Here is a 21,622-nt window from a genome sequence, read left to right as displayed (position 1 = left end):
TTTAAAAAGTCAATTGTGTGGGTTAGGATGTATATGTTCTGGCAAACTTGGGAGTAAATTTCAGTTGGTTTTATCTGTTTAAATGGATTTCATGTTTTCTCCCTAAGTGCAGGTCAGTTGTCAACTCTTTCAGATGAAAGGGTTAATTATCTGGTGGTTTGTCATTCATTTTAAACATGAAAAAAATTCCGATTATTTTCTACGTGCATGTAAAAAGACCAAATGTGCTGAGAACTGAGTCTTAAAATTGATACTCCATATTGTTTAAAGTAAAAACTTGTAGTTTTAACAAATCTAAATCCTAAAGTGTACTTAATTGGAGAGCTGCAAAGATTACTCTATCAGATTTTCCCTAATAAATCAGGGCAATGTTACTTAAATTATGTTGTGCCTTACATGTTTGGGTCCATTTATATTACACTTTGTGAATTGTGATCTAAAATCTCTGAATAATTACCTAAAGCAAATAAAATGTATGAATGCCAATCCTTGTGATTGATGTGAAGCAACAAAATGAAGCAGTACTGCAGAGACCAGTTCCATCAAAAGCCCAGGTCATTACCGAGAACATGATAAATCTGGGAATCATGACCAAAACATGAATGATCAAAAATCAGGGATATCTGCTCCTGCCAAGTGGAATTTCATTTGCTTATTTATTTTTGAGAGACAGGGTCTTGCTCTGTCGCCTAGGCTTGGAGTGCAGTGATACATACAATTCTGGCTCACTGCGGCCTTGACCTCTTGGGCTAAAGTGATCCTCCTGCCTCAGCCTCCCAAGTAGCTAAGACTACAAGCATATGCCACCACACCCAACTAATTAAAAACATTTTTTTGTGGAGATAGGGTCTTGCTATGTTGCATAGGCTGGTCTCAACCTCCTGGGCTGAAGCTAACCTCCTACCTCAGCCTCCCAAAGTTCTGAAATTACAGGCATGAGGCCATGCACCCAGCTTCCAAGTGGAATTTTAATCTGAAATAGCATTGAGTCTCTACTAATGAGGCCATGGGTAAGAGAAGGGTAAGAAAAGAGTCATCAATGTTTTTCTCTTAATTTTCCCTGGATACTCACTGGTCACCTGAAATTATAGTACTTTTTGGCTGACATGAAAATGGAACACTGCCTTTAATGAAGATTTATCTCCAACCTGGTTATGTTTTAAATAAAAATGTAAAAATTTTTAATTTTAAAATTTAATTTTTTTTAAAAAAAGGACTCTAAATCTTCAGTCTAGACTGGTCGATCCAGTCTTGGTGTGAAACCTCTGGTTCTCCTTAGGCCTTTAGGAGCTCCTGGCCTGTGTTACCCTGCTGGATTCTGGGGCCAGCATGGCTGAAACCAGTCTTCCAGAAGCATTTGAAAGACACATCCTTGGTTCTGAAGATTTAGAACAGGGTTGTAGTTGCTGTGTTCCAAAATGGCACAAAATCAGGAATCCCATGTGATGAATCACAGCTGCTTTGAACCATACACTGAGCTATTTCCAAGCCTTAAGGCCACACTGGACTGAGATATATACCTTTGGGCAGAGGAGAGGAGTACAGGGAAGGTAAAGCATCAATTGTGCTCCCTCATCTTCCCAGTACAAAGCCAAACAGGGAAATATAAAGGTTGTAAATTAAGTGGAATGGTTGTGGCATATATCCAATGCCCGGCCTTCTCAACCTACCTGCAGTGGCAGTCTTGGCCGACTTGGATGCAGAGGCATTGGCAGCATTCTTGGTCTCCTTGTCCTTCTCTTCCCCACGTGCAGCTTTGACCTCAGGAGTGGTGGTGGGTTTTGCTGCCTTTTCCACAGATTCTTTTTTCTTAGGAGAAGCCACCCTGGACACCTTATCTGAGGATTCTTTCAAGCCCGCTGGTTTTGGTGAAGCTGCCAAGGGCTTAGACTTCCCATCACTCTTTTTGACAGGTGAAGATGACTTGGTCTTTGTACCTGGCTTTTTGGTTTTGGTCTTCTCTTTCAGATCTTTCTTTAGAGCTTTGCCCAGGTTCTGCTCAAGGGCCAAGGCCTCTGGGTCCACCATGGACACATCAGGATGGCGTGGCGAAGGGCTGCGGTCTTGCACGGGAGCTGGAGGTGGGTCCATGTGTTTGTACGTGACAGTTTTATCTGTGGGGATGGTTTCCGACTCGTCTTCAGAGTCGATATTGGCATCAGCCGTGATGGAGGGGCACTCTTCAGTCTCCGGGGGAACATCAGAGTCGGTCTGGGATGGGGCCGACTCGCTGACTGAGGTGGGAGGGGTTTCATCACACTGTCGGCCCTGTTGCTTTCCTCCTGGAGGCGGTGGGGCTCCCCCTGATTGAGTGAGGGGCTTTTCAGATTCTTCAGTGGGCTCTTCACTGGCAAACCACTCAAGAGGATTGGGATTAATGAAGGAGGGTGAAAGCTCTGTCTTGGGGTGCTTGTATTCACAGGAGGACACGAGGCATAAATCGACATCCTGGCGGGCTTCTGAGGGGGACTTCTTTTCTGCAGTGTAGCATAGGTCTGAAGTCTCGTAGGAATATGTGGATGCCTGAGGGGTTCTAGTGATTTTCTCTGTAGTCTCGTAACAGTATGTGGAAGTATCGGGGGTTCGTGTCGTCTTTGTAGCTGTCTCATAGGAGTAACTTTCAGACTCAGGGAAACTGGTAATTTTCTCAGTGGTCTCATAAGAGTAGCTGGGGTCCCCAAGTGTGTGGCCACCATCCTCAGAGTCATCATAGCCATTGCTGATGTCATCCAGAAGCCTTCTAGACCTCTCAGTCTTTTCATAGCTGTAACCACTCACTTCAGGGGGGCTGGTGGTCTTTTCACTTATGTCATATGAGTACCCACCCTCTTCAGGGGTCCGTGTGGTCTTCTCAATAATTTCATAGGAATAGTCACCATCTTCAGGGGTCTTGGTGGTTTTCCCAATGGTCTCATAGGAGTAGCCACTGTCACTTGGGGATTTTGTGGTTCTCTCTATCTTCTCATAGTAATAGCCGCCCACATCTGAGGTCCGGGTGGTCTTCTCGTAAGACTCGTAGTCATAATCTTCTTCATCTGGGGACCTAGTTGTTTTCTCAGGCTTTTGATAGGCATAGCTAAAGTCACCAGGTGTCTTCCCTCCACTGTCCTTCTCCAGGCCAGGTGTGGCCAAATCTCTATTCAAGGCTAGATGGTGTTGCATGGTATCAAATAACACTGAGGCACGGAAGCCATAGGGCTCTGCGGATGCTGCATCTATGGGTGGAGAAGAGGAAGTGTGGCAAGCTGCTGTTTTCTCTTTGACTGCAGAGGTAGAATCTGAAAAAGTAGGTGAATATAAAGGAGAGGACTCTCGTGGGGTGAGTGGAGAGATATCAGATTTTGGAGAAAGCTTCTCTCCTTCCAGACTTTGCACTTTTTCAGAGGTGAGCGAGGCATATAAGGACATATCTCTCGGAGGAGCAACATCAGATAGAGTATCTTCTTGGAGAGGAGAAGCGATCTGAGAAGGGGTATGAGCAGAAGAGGTGGATGGGGAGGCTTCTACCTGAGATACTGAGATGAGCTCAGAAAGATCATTATCTTGGGTATAGGACGGCTCCTCCATAGGCGGTATCTTATGTGATAAACTGGAGTCCTGCATGTCAGAAGGACTGTAGTCCACTTCAGTTGGCCCATTTTCAGTGATGTGAAGCACACCTGCACCCACTGTAGGATGATCTGGAGACTGTCGACTGAAGTCCATAGCAAGGGAGTGCTCAGGAGATTCTTGGCCAAATTCAATAGACATTGAGGACTGTTCAGATCTGTGATCTTGAACGGGTGTCCTGGACTTTGCAGTTTTAGGGGAGAAGTCTGGTGGGGAAATTGACATCGGTCTTGGGCATTCTTCTTTAGATGGAGACATTTCTGTTTCCTGGAATGTGGTAGGTGTTTGCACAACAGACACTGACAGGGAGTCATCTACTTCTGTGGAATGTGGGGAGCCAACCTCAGCATGCAGAGAAGGAGACACATCATCTGTTGTTGGCTCTGGAAATGAGCTCGTAGCCACTGAGGCTGTGGACACTGAGGCCACACCCTCCATATGAGAGTATGTGTCTTCTGCTACACCCTCATCAACAGGAGTAGCTGACTTGTCTGAGACAGTACCTTCAGAAATGGACATCTTAGTGTCTTCTTTAAAAGATCCAAACTGACTGACATCTATTTGTGTGGGAGAAACATCTCCTAATTTCCTTTCATCCAGAGCCAGTGCTGGTTGAGAACTCGTGGCTTCAACATCATCAGTTTTCTTTTCTTGGCCAAAGTCTTCTTTTATTGGTACAAAGTCTGTGCTTTTCCCTTCCTGTTTGTCTTGGTAAAGACTAGTGGAAGTCATTTCAGAAACTGGACTTACTTGGTCTGGAGAGCTTTGTTTTTCACTCTTTTCTTCAAAGGGGCTTTCGGCACCTCTGCCAGAAGCCTTGTCATCAGCACTGAGAAAACTTTCATAGGCAGACTCGGATCCAATGAGGGGCGGGCTGCGTAAAGGAGACAAAACTTTTTCAATAGGAGACTCTGAGTCAGGCACGGGCTCATCCATGGGGCTTACTGAAGCTCTTTCACTGTCATCTTTGGCATCACTGAATTCAAAACTCACTGGAACTGCTGGTGGTTTCTCGATTACTTCTGTAGGGAGGTGACTGGATTTCTCATCGGTGGGAGATTGGTAGTAAGGTGTGTGACCAGCACTGCCAGTCACAGACTGAGATGGTGACACCACTTCCAGAGTCTTGTCCTCAGGACTAGCACAATGTTCTTCAACTACTTCTTGGGTTACCTCAGGAGACACCGGGGCTACTTCTGCCTCTGCAGAGACTTTAATCTCATTGGGCGTCAGAGAGAAGTTCACACTACGTTCACCCAGGGGGGTCTTTTCTAAGGGTGATGGTGGAGATGGACTCAGGGATGGGCTCTTTGATGGGCTGAGCTTTTCACCTGAAACAGCTGAGATGGTATCTTTGATGTCCAACGTGGTGCTGGCTTTCACTTCAGAGCAGTAAGCATCACGTAGAGCAGATCTGCTGAATTTGTCTTCCTCCATGGAAGAGGGTGGTGATATAGTAGAGGCTGAAGCATTGTAATCCTTGCCATCAGTGGCATCTGTTTTTGATCCTTCAGAAAATCCGTTGAGTGGTGTAACATCAGCAGGTTTAGAGTATTCCTGAGAATACAATGAAGACTCGTATTTGGTGATATTTACGAATTCCTGAGAAGGGGACTCCGTCTCTTCATTGTTGGTCTCATCGCTCATCACATCTCGAGGGGTAGACATCTCATCCATGGGGGTAGGCTCACTGGATATCTCAATAGTAGACTGAGTGTAGCCAGAGGTGGCAGTGAATTCCTCAGGCTGGTCTTCTCGATTCTCCTCATCAGAAGCTGTGGCCTCGCTCTCTGAACCTCCAGGTAAAGTCTCATCATGAATTGAAGATGCAGGTTCTCGGCCAGGAGACTGGGCTCCTGGTTGCTTGGTTGGTGTGGTCAGGAATCCATACTGCTCCTCGGCACCACCAGCCTCTGCAGCCTTGTCGACCACAGCCATCACATAGTCTTCAGCTTCCATTTTTTCCGGCTCATATTCCTCCTCTCTGGCATCTTCAGCTTTGTCCTCCTCATCAGCCTCCTCCTCAGATTGTTCAGCCTCTCCTTTCTCAATGGCCTCATCCATGTCTTCTTCGGCTCGGTCATCCCCACTGGCCACAGACTCCCTCTTCTCCCTGATGTATGCATCAGCCTCCGCCTTGGCACTTTCCTCATACTCAGTGGGGCTGTGCTTAGAGGCGCTCACACATATGTGTTCCTCCCCATCCTCTTCTGGCTCCTCAGCCTCCTCAGTTTCTGCCTTCTCTTCATAGTCTCCAGTCTCTGAGGATTCTTCAAAACCCGCTCCTTCGTCTTCAAATTTTTCAATGTCATCTACTCCCTGCTTCTCGACGGGCTCCAGCTCCTCAGGTGTCTGTTCACATTCGCCTTCCCCTTCAGTGGTGGTGATTCCCTCATCAGGGGACTCGGCAGGACCTTTGGTGACTTCTGTCTCCTTCTGGATGACGTAGGCTTCGACTGGCTCGGTTTCCTTCAGTTTCTCTTCATCTTCGATTAGCTCCAGCTGAGGCTTGATGTCCTTTGTTACATCGACCTCTTCAGCCTTTAACTCTTCAAAGTCCTTGGTTAGATCCTCAGGAGATGACATAAGGGACCTCTCAGCTTCAAGTTCTTTGGCAGGGCCAGTGGCCGCTATTCCAGCTGCCGCCACCACGGCTGCTGTGGCAGCTCCAGTGCCGACAGCTGCAGCGACAGCCTCTGTGGCCTTGCCTTCCTTCTTAATGACTTTTATTTTCCCCTTCTCCTTTGGCTTCCCGGCGGCAACAGAATCTTTCTTGACAGGCTCTTCCTTCTTGGGTACTTTTGGTTTTAAAGCAGCTGGTTTTTTTGCTTCAGATAGAGGAGTAGATGATTTCTTTGCATCTTTAGGGAGCTTCTTAATTTCTTTTTTGGGTTCCTTTTCTTCCTTTTTCACTTCCTTCTTCTCTTCCTTCTTAACTTCCTTCTTGGCTTCCTTCAGCGGTGTTTCTTTCTTAACCTCTTTCTTGGGTTCTTTTTTCTCTTCTTTCTTGATTTCTTTTTTGACTTCTTTTTTCACCTCTTCCTTTTTTGGTTTTTCCTCCTTCTTGATAGGTGTTTTGTCCTCCTTTTTAGCCACTTCTTTCTTTGGCTTTTCCTTCTCCTCTTTCTTGTCTTCAGGCTTTGCCTTTGTTTCTTTTTTCACCGTCTTCTCCTTGGCGGCTTTGGGTTTGACATCTGTGGCTTGCTTCTCAGCCACCTCGGCCTTCACTGGAGATGGCTCTTCTTTGCTGGGAACCTCCTTTTCAGTCACTGAAGGTTTGGTCTCTGTTTTTACTGGCTTGTCTTTTTTCACTGTTACCTTTTCTTTGCTTTCAACTTTGGGTGGCTTTTCCACGTGATTCACTTTTGTGACCTCAGGGGTTTCTTCTTTTGACTCCTTGCGCACGGATTTGCTAGGAAGTGGTTTTGTGGCTGGCTTCAGACTTTCTCGGCTATCAGCCCTCTGTTTCAGTTTTGTTTGTTTCACCACAGGAGTGGGCACCTGGCCAGTGAGATCCTTTTGGGTGGCCAGTGGCTGCTTCAGAAAGTCTAGATGTTTGAGTTTTTCCAACCCTTCCAGGATGTTGTATTGGGTGCTGTTCCCAGGAAACAGGACTCGGATGATTTTTTCTGCAGGGTTTGCTGGATGCCACACAATCAAAGATGAGACTGAAGTTAAGTAGGAAATCGGGAGATCTACTTCTTGACCATTAGGCAGAATGAGTTCAGCCTTGTCTTTGTTGGTGCCAGTCCACTGCTGCATAAAATACTGCATTTCCTTGCTGCTCTTGACTGGATTAAGCACATACATCTCAAGTTTACCCACTCCCATTTTTTGGAAAAGAATGACAGGATCAATAGTATTGCCTACACTTCTAAACAGAGGTTCTGGTCTCATGGACAATTTGTTTAGGTACTGGAGAGTGAAGCATGCTTCTTCTATGCTTCTCTTCATCTTGATGTTTGGCTCTGGATTTTTGAGATTTTCAGGTACATTGAGAAATACAACTCCTAAGTCAGGGGAGATGAGATTTTTCATCCAGTCACTATTTGTGGTGGAGCCCTGGGACTGTTCTTCCTCGAGCTCTGCAATTTTCCGCTGTAGCATGCTGTTTATTCCAGGCAAATTGTCATCCCCAATGTGGGTGAGCAGGATGGAGTCCACTCGGTCTAAGTGTCGGATGAGCTTCCAGAAGCAGGATTTTCTCTCCGATCCGCCATTGATGAGCATATTGAAACCATTCACTGCAAACAAGGCAGAATCTCCCCTCCCTCCTGGAAAAATATAACAGCAGGGCTTGGAGAGCTTCAGAAATCCACCCGATGTGGGAGGTTCCAGGATGTCAAAGGGAGATGGGACTTCCACTGATTCTGAGAGATACTCAGTAAACTCAGAAAGTCCTTCCATTTCTGGCAAGATAGAAGCTGAATTGAGTTTAATATTGATGAAGTCTTGGAGATTGTGTCTGTCAAGATTGGAGTTCTTCCAGTCCCCTTCTTCAGGACAGAACAGGGTTAAGCTGGCTTTGTTAGCAGGATGGGTGGTGCTTAGTAACTCCCCGATCTGGGTTTTAAAAAAAGACAGAAAGAAAGAAAAGGTGTAAGTGATTATCATCACTAATCCATCATCTCCAGCTATAACTATGTGTTATAGGATCACAGGATGCACATAGGACCAGTTTCAGACATGCACTCATGTAGCGATGCTGGTTGCTTAAATGCTGAAACACTTCCCTACTAGAAGGTGAACAGCCCTTTGTCCTGAGCCCCGATACTACTGGCTTCTACCTCAACCAGCACCCACTCACCCCGGCACCTCCCCGACAACCCCTCCACCATCTATTCCTGCCCAGCAGGGGAATGCCAGAACTCTGCTCCAGTTCTAAGACCAGTGACCACCTGAGCAATTGGGGATTGTGCTGCAGTGGTTATGAAACACTTTGAATATTATCCCTAGAGTAAAGGCAAAGATGCCCTTTAAAAAACATTAAACTATATCAAGAGAAAGCTGTCTGAGTCATTTCATCACTAATAAAAATGTTTTCTTTTATTCCACTAGACTTGGCAAAAAAAAAAAAAAAAGGCCTGATTGACACCTCAAAGAAATTCAGATTAACAGGGCACTTGTTGCGGCCTCCTTTTAGAATCTGTATGTAAAAAGGAAAAAACCTTGGTGGGTTTTTCCCCATAGGAGACAAGAAGTTATGGATTGCCTGTTACTACAAAAAATTACTGGTTTCTGGTATCAGTGCACACTGATTAAAACATGAAGGGGTCACCCAGAAGATTCTCTGCAGATACAAATGCTTTTTTATTAAAGCCATGACATTAAAGTGGCTGGATAATTATAAAAGCCAGTGGCCAAATCTGTTCCCCATTTGCTCATATTTAACTCCACAGTGAGCCACTCTGTTCTCTTACTGCTCCCATTCTTTTCAGGGCAAGTTGGGTGTGAGCAGCTGAGATCAAATGTGGCTGAAACATTTTTCAACACATTGTTTAGTACTTCCCAAGGATGTAAACACAGAAAAGCAAATCAGGACCAAAACAGAAATTATGGTTTAATAAAAACACTACTTTCTCTCTCACTCCATATTATGGCCACATATTTCATGGTCTTAGCCTAGCAAATTAGTGATGGAGAATCATGCCATCAACTCCAATCTTCTTTCCATCTCAGTAAAGCTCACAAATCAGCTCAGAGTTTTGACTGAAAAGGGCTCTGTGTTCTGGATGACAAATGATCAAGTGTTAAAGCCAAGGTTTCATTTGGTCCAGGCATCCCTGAGCCAGCAGGTCTGAACTCTAACTTTCTAGTATTAGATTAGTTTCCTCTGTCTCCTGGCTATCAGCATTCTGAGGCTACTATTATGAATGTTTATAAGAATAATTTATAGAATCTGAATTTTCCAGACTGCAACGTTGCAGTAAAACAGTCATTTCTGTTTTGTTAGCATATTAGTCCTAAGCATAACATTTTATGTAGAGGGTCGCAAAATAACAAAATAATAAAACTTTGTTGTTTTTCTGTGACTTCACTTCACAATTTTCTATAAAAAGGGTAGGAATCAACTCCATTTTGGGAGCTAAGAAAAGTGAAAAAGCAAATGGTAACCATCTTTGGGTGGAGGGGACAGGCATCTTTGCTCCAATGATTTGCAGGCCAACGCAAACATAGGGCATCGAATATGGCTTCTTGTACAATAACTAGCAGAGACCCTCATCACAATCATTGTAGCACAATTAAAAGTCTCTAGATCCCAATTTTCACACAGAGCACTTACAAACTCTTCATGTTTTATAATACATTTTAGGAGGCAAATCTAGGATAACTGCTGAATCTTTAATAGTGAAATTTAAAAATTAAGTTTAGTTCATTTTAATTTTTGAAATTCTACCCTAGCTGAGAGGTGTGGCAGCCAAGGGTATAATCCAGCTGTTAGTAGGGGGCATTCAATCACTAGCTCTTTTTATGTAAAGTATGTAATCACCAGGTTGAAGCAGAAGGTAGAAAGACTTAAGGAATATCTTCCTACTTTTCCTCTTTTCACCTCTATCCAGAGAATTTCTATGAAATGCAGGAAATTACCCCAAAACAAAACAAGATTGCACAGAATTCTGAGAAGTCAGAGGTCATGAAAGATAGCCAAGAGACACTGGTGAATGAACAACCGTGATGTACAAGGCAAAGCAGAAAAGAAAGCCAGCATTGCTTTGACAGGTTTCTTTCTGGAGATGGAAAATCTGGTCCCTCCAAAGAAACAGCAGCACACTCTGAATGATGAGACAAGAACGCAGAGACAGGGCTGGACAGAGCCCTCAGTCATAAAACAGACAGATGGAATTGGGCAGAGGGAAGAGGAGGAAGAACAACTCCTACATCCTTGGAACTACACAACAGAATGAAGCCTGTGTTTTCCCCCACAGCCTCTTTCCAGACCTGTGGGCCAACTCCAGAGTAGAGAGTACCTCAAGGGCAAAGACAGGGTCTTAAGAGTGGCCAGCCCAAGGCAGCACCCAATCAAGCTTATTCAATGAATAGATGAGAACCATAAGGAGGATCCAACAATGTTAAGAGTGGGAAGGAAACTTGTGACTAGTTCTTAGACTTGGAAACTGAGGCTTCTTCTGAACAAATTGGGAAATCATCATCATGGTAAAAGGTACCTATTATAACCCACTACTCTAAACATATCTGATAGCAGGAAATATATCTTCTGTATCTTTGTATTTTAGTTATCTTTGTTTCCTCAATACATAATCAGGCTCAGGAGATGTTTGTTGATCAGTGTGCCAAACTTGGCTGTTCAACACATGTTGTCTTCCTGGAGTGGGTGCTTCAGATGTAACCACACTGAGCGCCACCCTGGTTCTTGCAAAGTTGGATGACAGATGCAACTGGGAGGAATATGCTTTGGGACAAAGATAATCTTTTTTGTGAATTACTTTTTCTGATTAAATGCAGGCATACTGGAAGAGGAAGGAAGATACAATAAATAAATGGTTTTACTGCAGATGATATTAATGAAACAAGATTTGAAATTCTAAACCATGGCCTGCTAACTACATTTCCTTTCTGATTAGGTTACTTGCTTGGCTGATGAGGAAATACAGTAGACAGTGTATCTCTGGGCTTTAGCAAGACATTTAATAGGATCCCTGAACAGTGTGATAGCAGAATTAGGTGGATTTCCAGCCAGCCATGTAACTAGTGCTGCTTAATGTCAACCTGGAGGGAGGTCTATGATGGGCGGCCTCAAGTCTCATTACCTGGCCTGTATTCACTTGGATGAAAATGGTGAAGTCATGAGTATATCTGTGGATTGTATGAAAATGAGAGACAGCAAAATGTGGGATGGCAGAATTAAGGTATTTATAAAAGCTCTTGAAATGGGGATGATGGTGGCTAAGTCAACTCTAACAGGATGGCTTTTTAAAGGGATAAATGTAAGGTTCAATAAACCAGCAGGGTTAACTACAGGATTGGGAGATGTGGCTTAACAATAATATCCATGGAAAAGACTCAGGGATTTTAGTTGATGGTCAAATGGATTTATCATGAAGCCAAAGAAGCTTAAACTTCAAGGTACCTCATTGGCATGGCCCTGTACTTAATTGTGTATTAATAATTGTTTCATTTTTCTTAAAAAAGAGCCCTTAAATTATATAAATTGTAGAGCCCCTCAAAGCCTGCATCTCTTCCCCATTGAAATTTAATGGTGTATGGTGATGGTCAAAAGTCACTTTTAGACTTCTTTAATAGAAGATTGTACTGAAAACTATAGACATTATCGACTCTCACAATCCTAACCTGGTCAAATGACTCCTGAAATAGGGTGTCCAGTCTGAGTCATGACATTTTAGAGAAATTAGACCAACAAGCAAAAACCTGAAATAAGTCTCCCTTACTGGCTCCTTCCTCTTGGCCTCATGACCTCTCAACACTGGACCTGGGCCCCTTTCTCTTCTTAAAATATTTCTCACTCTAGGTCACATCATCTATCTTCTGGGCTTTAAATACCTCTAATATGCTAATGGATTCCAAATTAATATCTCCAGCCCAACTCTGAGTTCCCTGAGCTCTGTTCTCATAAATCCAACTGTCTGATTTCAAGGCACTAAAACATGACCAGGACTAAACTCCTGAATTCCCCCCATACCCCTCCCATCTCCTCTTCTTTTTATTTTTTTAATGTTTTAAGTATACTTGGGTTTTTTATTTTTTTAAGAGATAGAATCTTGCTCTGTTGCCCAGGCTGGAGTGCAGTGCAGATTATAGCTCAGTGCAGCCTAGAACTCCTGGCTTTGCGTGATCCTCCCACTTTGGCCTCCCAAAGTACTGGGATTACAGGCATGGGCCACAGCACCTGGCCTTCGCCTCCCTTTCTTGACAGAGGAACAAGTTTGAAGAACAGCGAGCAGGGTTTTGAAGAACTGTGGGTAAAAATTGAAGATGATTAATCTAAAAGGGAAAAAATTGGCAGTGTTGGTGAAGGGTATCTAAGACACTGTAGGTGGGAAAGGGATCACATCACTTCCTTGAAGGTACAATGAGACAAATAAGGAAAAACTTTCCAACACAGAGACTGAAAAATGCCCCCAGGAGATGATGATTTCACCATCCCTGGATTTCAGGGAGGAGTGGGGTCAGCCAGACAATAGCACTGTCTGTTAGTTCTGGTTTTGTTAGTTGATCTCCGGTGATTAAGACTCCAAAACCCTGAAGCTCAAAGTGTACTGATAGTTCTATTTTTTTCAGTCTATTTATTTTTAGCTGTTCTTATATTTTTTAAAAAGTATCATTTTTGCTTGTCCCAAATTGTGGTTTTGGTTCCCTGGAGTTAACTAGTATGTTTCAAGGGCTGGATAAAAGGAACAGGGCTGGACACCAAGTGGTCTTCAAGGTCTGTTTGTCATTCAGTTACTCAATCCTTTTTCCAAGGCAACAATGGGCAATCCTAGCCCCAAAAGGCTGATAACCACTGGTCCAGTCCAGTGATTTTCAATTCACTTTAGCTGTGGCATCCTTTCTTCAAAGTCCACAATGTAAAATAGATAAAGGCTGAGTTGCTTTGGTTGGGGGAGGAGGAAGAGTGAATTTGACCCAATGTCCCTTGCCTTCCCCCACCACACTGACACCATTGATCTAGTCTGTTAGGAAAAATCCTAGAGATCCTTTTCAATATGTATTAACTATTGCTTTTTCAAAAGTACCAGCATGGGGGTTTGTGAGTGGCGGAAGAGAACATGACATGATACCTGAGTATAATCAAAATGTGTGTCCTCCAGAACCTACCCCAATAATTACAAACCCTGGGTAATCCGCCCTTCCACGGAACTTGAGTTCTTCAGTTAGGGCAATTTTCTTTTTCTGTAGTTAGTGGCAAAATCTGACACATGCACAGCCCATGGTGCTAAAATTTTGCTTCCATAATCTAGTAAAAATGAATAAGCAGCAATCTTCATAACAACCTTATTTAAAGAAGGGGAAGGGGAGATATTATCTGAGATGCAAATATGCCAAATTGTGTTACTTCCTTATTGAAAATCTTGGCAATGGCAAACACTTTTCTTTACATATTTCCTTTGCTTGGTTTTTCAGCAAAAAAAGACAAACCAATCACTTGGGTAGAAACCAACCACTAGAAAATAACTACAGAACTGCACAGGAATGTGGAAAGTGCCCATGTGCATGCAAATGAGCTACAAGCAGGCCACTTAACTGTTCACCATGTCATTGGGCCCCTTCCAGCCTTCTGCAGCTTTCTCTCTTCCCTGAGGCAAGATGCTAATAATGTGTGTGATCCCACAGCTACTAGACAAATGCCCACCTACCTGCCTCTGGATACAACATGCACATGGGGACATAATCTTGCAAAAGATTCTGACATTATAGTGATCAAACAACAACTTCAGGACAGTAGGCAGAGTGAGAATTGTAGCCCTAGCTTTGGAATTTCAATGCAATCGAACAGTGGCTTACTAGGCCTTTACTACGTGCAGGTGCAATGGATACCGAGACGAATGAGGCAAGACGCATGAACTCTAGTGGCCTTGGAGGAAGACAGGGCCAAAGCTTGCATTTTGAAGTGGTAAAGATGAACCAACTGGGAGTGAGCTCTGAAGCCTCTCAGAAAGGAGCTGCCTGCCTGGGGGATCCCGTCCTGGCGTGTGTTTCAAGATGCAGATGACGCCACACCTTCTGAAAGCTGGGGCTTCAAAAATGTTCCTTTTCACAGTTTTGCATTCTCCCCTCCCCAGTGGCTGGAGAGTGAACAGTATTATGCCATCTGATCAGTGTTTCTAAAGAAGCTTCCAGGTGACCCAGATGAAGTTGGGCAGTGTGCTTACAGTTCTTGCCAGTGATGAAAAGTACAAACAGAGCTCTCTCTGAACCACAGGGCCAAGGAAGATTAAGTGCAGAAGGACACGTGGCCCTTCACAGTACACATGAGATGGACAAGCTGCCATCTCAGGAAGACAGTTTTAAACAGACTTGGTAACTCTTCTTATCAGAACATCCCTCAGTCCCTCCATGTAGAAATCTGCTATCGGCCACAGGCAGGCCCCAACCTACTATGGGGATTGGTCTGAATTGTTTCTGTAACTGCTATAAATATATAACCTAGATAAACAAGGTGCATTACTTTGGAAAGTTTCCAGGTCAGGATAAATTCCCAAGCAGAAATAAGCACATCAAAATCTTTGATCTCATTTGACCAAATACTGCTAACTTCACACAGTTCTCAACACTTCACATGCATCATCTTTGAATAAGATACGCATTAGAAATACGAATGACCCAGCTTCAGTCCAGTTACTTTAGCCATGTTTTTTTTGGGTCACAGACGTGCCCCATTTTCCTACGTGCCTCCTTTTGTAGAGCCCTCTCTCTTTTGTGGGCTGTTCAAACAGCCCAAGTTCAAACATTGGGACCAGGCATTAAAGTAAGAAAAATCTGAAATAATTAGGCCTGGAAAAGGCGGTGCCAAAAGCCCAAGATATCTTTGGAGTATTATTTCAGAAAACAGGAAACGTAGGTTTTCTTTTGGGCTCTGACATTTCAAGTTTCTCCATCATTTTGACCATCTGTAAAGTGTTGACTGTTCCAATCCTTCCCATCTATATCTCAGGCACATTAGGAATTATTCCAATTAATTGTAAATGAGTGCTCTAAATTATTTTGGCAATGAGCCACAAAAATAAAGTATTTTAGAGCATACAGTTTTGCTTATTTCAGGAGAGCTGTGAGTTTCCCTTCCCTTCTTCTTCTGTCTCCCCCAGTGCTCTCAAAGAGGAACCGAAGGCAACCAAGCCACTAGAAACACAGATATTCTCAGACATGAACCTACCTCTTGGTCGGTGAAAATCTCTATGAAGTTCTGGAAGGAGAAAGAGCCGGACTGGAGAATGAGCTCTCCGGTGTTTTCAAAGCACTGCCCGGTCAGCACGAGCAGTTTGTGTCGGGCAGCATCAGTGATCATTAAACGCACCTGCAATAAAGCACAGACCGTAGGCCCTGAGCCGCGGGCAGTGCTGCCCTCCCATCGCCAGGACAAGGCTAGCCTTCGGGGCCATGGGAGTTTATTACCAGCAAAAAGCATTCATTCCCCAAAGGTCTAATTTCTCCTGGAGGCCAGCAGAGCACGGGAGGGTTGAATGGATCCCTGGCTGTAGGATCATCCACAAAGCCAGTAAGTGTAGTTATCAGTTTGCCCATGAATGCCATTTTCAAAGTTTCTCTACAACCAAGACAGTAGCAATAGTTGACTTTCTCCCCCTAGTTTCCTCCTCTTTTTCAAAGCAGCCTTCACAGCTGGTAACCATTCGTTCCACAGCTGTTAGAAATGTCTGCTAGCAGCACGTGGTCTGCGAAACCAGGGAAGACTTGGAACTATCTCACAGGCTGAATCACCATGTATAGTCCAGGTTCCCCAGTGGCCTCCTCAGGAAGCACGGGCTTCCAAACTAGGGTCCCAAACCAACCCCTCCCATACGGCATCTCTTCCCTTCCAAGGCGTGCAGCAAGCACACAGCTCCAAGTGCAGTTTCCAACGGCATCAGTAAGGTGCTTGTCATTGAATAGAAAGAAAAGGCTGCCCCTATGTAGCAGTCTTTGAGAGAATTGCAAATGGTTTGCACTGAAGAACTCTGTGAACTTTTAAGTGGCAGGAAGCCAGACGTCCTTCAGCAAACACCACTCCAAAGCACCAAGGTATCTATTCTGAGCCCAGTTCATGAATGTTCAGCACATACTACTTGCCAGGCATCATGTTAGGCACTGAGGGGAGGATACAAAAGTAAACAGACCATGACCCCTTACCCAAGAACCCCACAGTCTAATCATGGAAAAAACACATGTACCTAAGTAATTGTTTCAGCCCCATCTGCTCCACAGGCAAGCCTGGATTCCTTTTATAAAATTCCATATTTTTCCTTTCTCACAACTCTTCCGGGCAGTTTGCCTGGACATATATTAATCCTCCAGCTTATTTTTTTTTTTTTTTCCTTTTGAGACAGGGTCTCACTCTGTTGCTCAGGCTGGAGTGCAGTGGTGCCATCTCGGCTCACTGCAATCTCCACCTCCTGGGTTCAAGCAATCCTCCCATCTCAGCCTCCTGAGTAGCTGGGACCACGGGCATGCAACACCATGCCCGGCTAATTTTTTGTATTTTTGGTAGAGATGGGGTTTCACCACGTTGCACAGGCTGTAATTCTCCAGCTTTTTTCAAGTTGTAATTACTTCCTGACTCTGTTAGTAACAGAGATTGCTATCCCATCACTTTCCTCAGCTTTGCACCTTCATGCATTGTCAGAGGTCCTGCTGATCTAAAGCAGGCAGAAGTAAGTCAGAACAGGTGACATCACGACAGTCAAAAAGTGGCAGCAACTCAAGTGTCCATCAACTGAGGAATGGATGCACAGATGTGGGCTATCCATACACTGGCACTGTTCAGCCCCGAAAATGAATACAGTCCTGACACATGCTACGACATGGATGAACCCTGAAATTGTTAGGCTAAAATAAGCCAGACACACAAGGCCACATAGTATATGATTATATTTATATGAAATATCCAGAACTGGCAAATCAGGACAGGCAGGTTCGCGCTTGTCAGCACTAGGGAAGAATGGAGAGTGACTGCCGATGAGCTCAGGGCTTTGGGGGCATGAAAGACATGTTCTGGAATTAGATAGGGGTGATGGTTGCAAAACTTTGTAAATACACTAAAGACCACCGAATTACATACTTTAAAGGGATAGATTTTATGGTCCTTGAATTATATCTCCACTTACAAAAACAGGATACAGTCACAGAGATGCTCAAAGTGTGGGTAGAAGAGACACTGCAAATAATGGAGGCTCCCAGGGACTTTGGCTACTTTAATGTCCAAGAAGCAACTCAATCTCAAAAGTGCTCAACTGTAATAAAGGAAGTGGAAAGTGGAGTGACAGCAGCTCCTCTGGCCTGGGTGACCAGGGACTCTTGGCTTCAACCAAGTTCTTATGTCACACTGGGCTCCGAAATACCCAGTTACTCTCCATAGCAACAGTTTCATACGGTGGTAATAGTAACAATCACAGCTAATATTTACATTTCAGTCATTATGTGCCATGCTCTGTTCTAAGCACTTGGTACTTCTAAGCACAACATTAAATATGAACATTAAATGTAGAAACTATTATGACCTCCATTTTACAGAGGTGCAAACTGAGACAAAGACAGTAAATAGCTTGCTTGAGGCTCCCAGCTAGTAAGAGGCAGATGTGGGATTATGAACCCAGGTGGCCTGGCGCCAGCCCATGCTTCTGACCACTATGCTAGCCTGCCTTTCCACAGCGATAGGAGTGTGCAGGAAGGCTCTGAATGGGGCTTGCACTGGGTTGCCATTCTTGAGATGCCATTGTTCTCCAGGCTTGTCCTGTATGTCCCAGCCTGAGGGCTTGTGTCTATTTCCCCTAATACATCCCTATCAGACTCCATCCCAGCAGCACTCCCCACCACCCCCCTCATAAACACCCCAAATTCATACTCCCTTGCCTGGACAAAATCTTACAGTTCCAGTTACTATCTTCCACTTTGTCCTTATCAGGAGGAGCAGGCTGGGTGGTACCGATGCAGAGAACCAACCACTTAGTAGGGGGTTAAGACCTCTTAACCCAGAACTTCTCTCTGTTGTGACCCTCTCCTGCCCCCATTTGCCCAGCCCTTCTAATCCACTGGGTCCCTAGCCAGTGTGTGGGGCCCGGCCCCAGATTCTACAGAGCTGAATGCTTACCTCAGTGCTGACTGCTTCATCAGAAGGGTTGATCAGGACCACTGTTTCTAAAACGTCACTTCGGTGATGAAGGATCTTTTGTCCTGCAGGCACAAAAACACACACAAAAGGGAGACCTTTAGCTTTTCCAGATAAAAACTGCCCTGCTGCTCCTGGGACAGCATAGGAATTTCTGCCTCCGATGTAGTACACAGCTCCGAGATTCTCTACATCATTTTGGGAAACATAATTGGTGCTATTAAAAAAGAGGGTGCAGCCACGAGCAGGTTCCTCCCCGAGCTGGGTTTGTGTGGTCGGGGGCTCCTCCTGCTCTCACACTCTCCAGTTTTCAGGGTCGGTCTAGGCAGCTTCCTTGCGGTAATGGCGGTTTTCATCTGAGACAAGGGTGGGTGCCAGGAAAACTCAGTGGGGCTCTTGACATTTCCTTTCTCATGGTAATTGGGGATGTTTCTCCGTATCAGCCTTTCTTCTGGTGAGAACTGCACTGAGATTAATTAGGAGCCTTATTGTGAAATGAATGACATCCAGAAACTCCAGTTAACAATTAGCCCAACAATCAGAATGGCTGTCTGAGGCAGGCTTACAGTCTGTTGGAGTATTCATTAATTAATTCACTTGCTCATAGGAAACTGGAGACACTGTAAGCAAATGAAAAGTGGAGAACAACCCTCCCATGAAACAGGGTGGCCAAACTGCCCCCTAAAAATATGCACAGTGGACGGAGAACAACAAAGCAAGGTGTTGGCTGTGATGACCGCCTGTCTAAGGAAGGCTGAAACCCTGCAGGGCTGTGGCTCCACATCCCTGACTTCCCCCCACTCACAGGTCCTAGGGTCATTCGGTGGCTGAACCAGCCCTCCAGCCAAAGGGGACGGAGACCCGTGCATGACCTTCTACGAAGACTCCCCCTCCCTGGACAATGGGATGAAATGATCAGGCGGATGTACGGCCAGAGTTGGTGATACATGCTTGGGCAGCTGCTAAGGACAGGGAAGTGGGTGTTCTCTCTGAAATGTGGGAGGGAGACGCATGGTTGGGAGGGTAGACACAAACATGTCTGCCGCTTGGAAGTACAATGACGCTCAGGCAGCAGGAGGAAATGGAATAGAATCGGAGGGAGGCAGACACCAGGGGAGAGAAATACAAGAGGAAAGAATGACCAAAAGCAACTGTCCTCTAGAAAAATAGTTCGGCAGTTCTTCAAAAAGCTAAAATAGAATTACTGTATGACCCAGCAATCCCACTTCCAGGTGGAATTGAAAGCAGGAACCTGAACAGATGCTTGTATGCCAATGTTAATTGTAGCATTATTCACAATGGTAAGACAGCCCAAATGTCCATCTATGGATGATTGGGTAAAATGTGGTATATCAGTACAATGGAAGATTATTCAAACATAAAGATGAATGAAGTTCTGATAATGCCAAAACATGGATGAACCTAGGAAACAGTCTGCTAAATGAAATAAGCCAGATACAAAAGGATAAATATAGTGATTCCAATTATATGAAATCTCTAGAACAGGCAACTTTATAGAGTTAGAGAGTAGATTAGAAGGTACCAGGGACTAAGAGAAGGAGAATGGGGAGTTATTGTTGAGTGGGTACAGTTTCTGTTTGGAGTGATGAAAATGTTTATAAAATAGAGGTGATGAAGGCTGGACGCAGTAGCTTTTGCCTATAATACCAGCACTTTGGGAGTCCGAGGCAGGTGGATTTCTTGAACCCAGGAGTTCAAAACTAGCCTGGGCAACAAAGTTGAGACCCCATGTCTACAAAAAAAAAAAAAATGGCCAGGTGCGGTGGCCCATGCCTATAATCCCAGCGCTTGGGGAGGCCGAGGCAGGCGGATCACGAGGTCAGGAGTTTGAGACCAGTCTGGCCAACATAGTGAAACCCCGTCTCTACTAAAAATACAAAAATTTAGCTGGCTGTGATGATGTGTGCCTGTAATTCCAGCTACTTGGGGGGCTGAGGCAAGAGGAGAATCATGTGAACCCAGGAGGCAGAGGTTGCAGTGAGCCGAGATTGCACTATTGCACTCCAGTCCCGGCAACAGTGTCAGACTCCATCTCAAAAAAAAAAAAAAAAAAAAAAAGCTGGGTGTGGTGGCACACACCTGTGGTCCCAGCTACGTGGGAGGCTGAGGCAGGAGAATCAATTGAGCCCAGAAGGTCAAGGCTGCAGTGAGCCAAGAATATGCCATTGCACCCCAGCCTGGGTAACAGAGCAGGACTCTGTCTCAAAAAACTGATAAAATATAAAAAGAGGGGATGGTTGTACAACCTTGTGAATGTAATTAATGACACCAAATTGTACATTTTAAAATAGTTAAAATGGCAAATTTTATATTTTATATATATTTTATCATGACTTAAAAATTAATAATATACCAAAAAACATTCACTAGTACACTATAAATGGGTAAATTGTATGGTATGCAAACTAGATCTCAATAAAGCAATTAGAAAATAAAAAACGTAAAGCAGTCCAGGATACACTGATTCTTTTTCCTTTATATCAAGAAGGACCAGAAGTACTACATGTTGAAATAGTCACCACCAACCACCATTACTGTTACCAAGCCCATTCTCCCCCACCATCTTACTTTCCCTAACAGCTAACATTTACCAATAAACCCCACATCACAGATAGAAGCCTAAACAGAACAATCATGTTGTCAGGCACTGTTCTAAGACACACATGGCTTCATTTAATCCTCAGAAGAGCTCTGCGACATAGGTACTGTGATTATCCCCCTTTACTGTCAAGAGCAATGAGTCTACAGAAGAGAATTAACCTGCCCAAAGTCACACAACTAGTAAGTGGTCGAGCCAGGACTTGGAGCCAGGTCACCTGGATCTAGAGTCCTTCTGCTTCGCTGCCCTATGGGTTTGGTTACTGGACTAAAATTTGTTAAAATAGACAAGGCACAGACACCAAATGCCAAAAGACAGTTAGAGAAAGGTTCAAAGAAATAAAATCAGAGATGAGCTTACAAAAGCAGAAAGGCAGAAAATATTAGGAGAAGAATATTGGCCAAAAAAAAGCAAAGGTGGCAGAATATCCCACATAAAAGAAGTTAAAATTAAAAGAAAATATGTGATGTCTTACTCCAAAAGCCTAAAAATAAACTCCAAAACAGAACAAAGTCCCACAGTTTGAGCAGACAAAGAACTGAGGCTTAAGAAGAATAAACCACAGGAAAGAAAGTTAATTCATTATGAATGCTAAA

General features: G+C 44.2%; 1 protein-coding gene across 4 annotated transcripts in view; it reads right to left on the bottom strand.

Annotated features, from left to right (window-relative positions):
* Nucleotides 1-21,622, bottom strand: part of MAP1B (microtubule associated protein 1B) — a 103,033-nt gene that overhangs the window by 7,575 nt on the left and 73,836 nt on the right. For 3 of the 4 annotated variants that reach the window (XM_025386850.1, XM_025386851.1, XM_025386852.1), the window contains 3 exons: nt 18,389-18,471; nt 15,461-15,601; nt 1,671-8,172 (listed from right to left, as the gene is read on the bottom strand). In XM_025386850.1, coding sequence (XP_025242635.1) covers nt 1,671-8,172; nt 15,461-15,601; nt 18,389-18,471 — 6,726 coding nt within the window. Of the gene's footprint in view, nt 1-1,670; nt 8,173-8,704; nt 8,756-15,460; nt 15,602-18,388; nt 18,472-21,622 lie in introns of all 4 variants that reach the window. The other variant, XM_025386849.1, reaches the window with a different exon arrangement.

This window comes from Theropithecus gelada, chromosome 6 (assembly GCF_003255815.1).
Source record: "Theropithecus gelada isolate Dixy chromosome 6, Tgel_1.0, whole genome shotgun sequence".
Taxonomy (NCBI): Eukaryota; Metazoa; Chordata; class Mammalia; order Primates; family Cercopithecidae; genus Theropithecus; species Theropithecus gelada.
The sequence above is the reverse complement of the archived record's forward strand: the minus strand, read 5'-3'. Positions and strand labels throughout refer to the sequence as shown.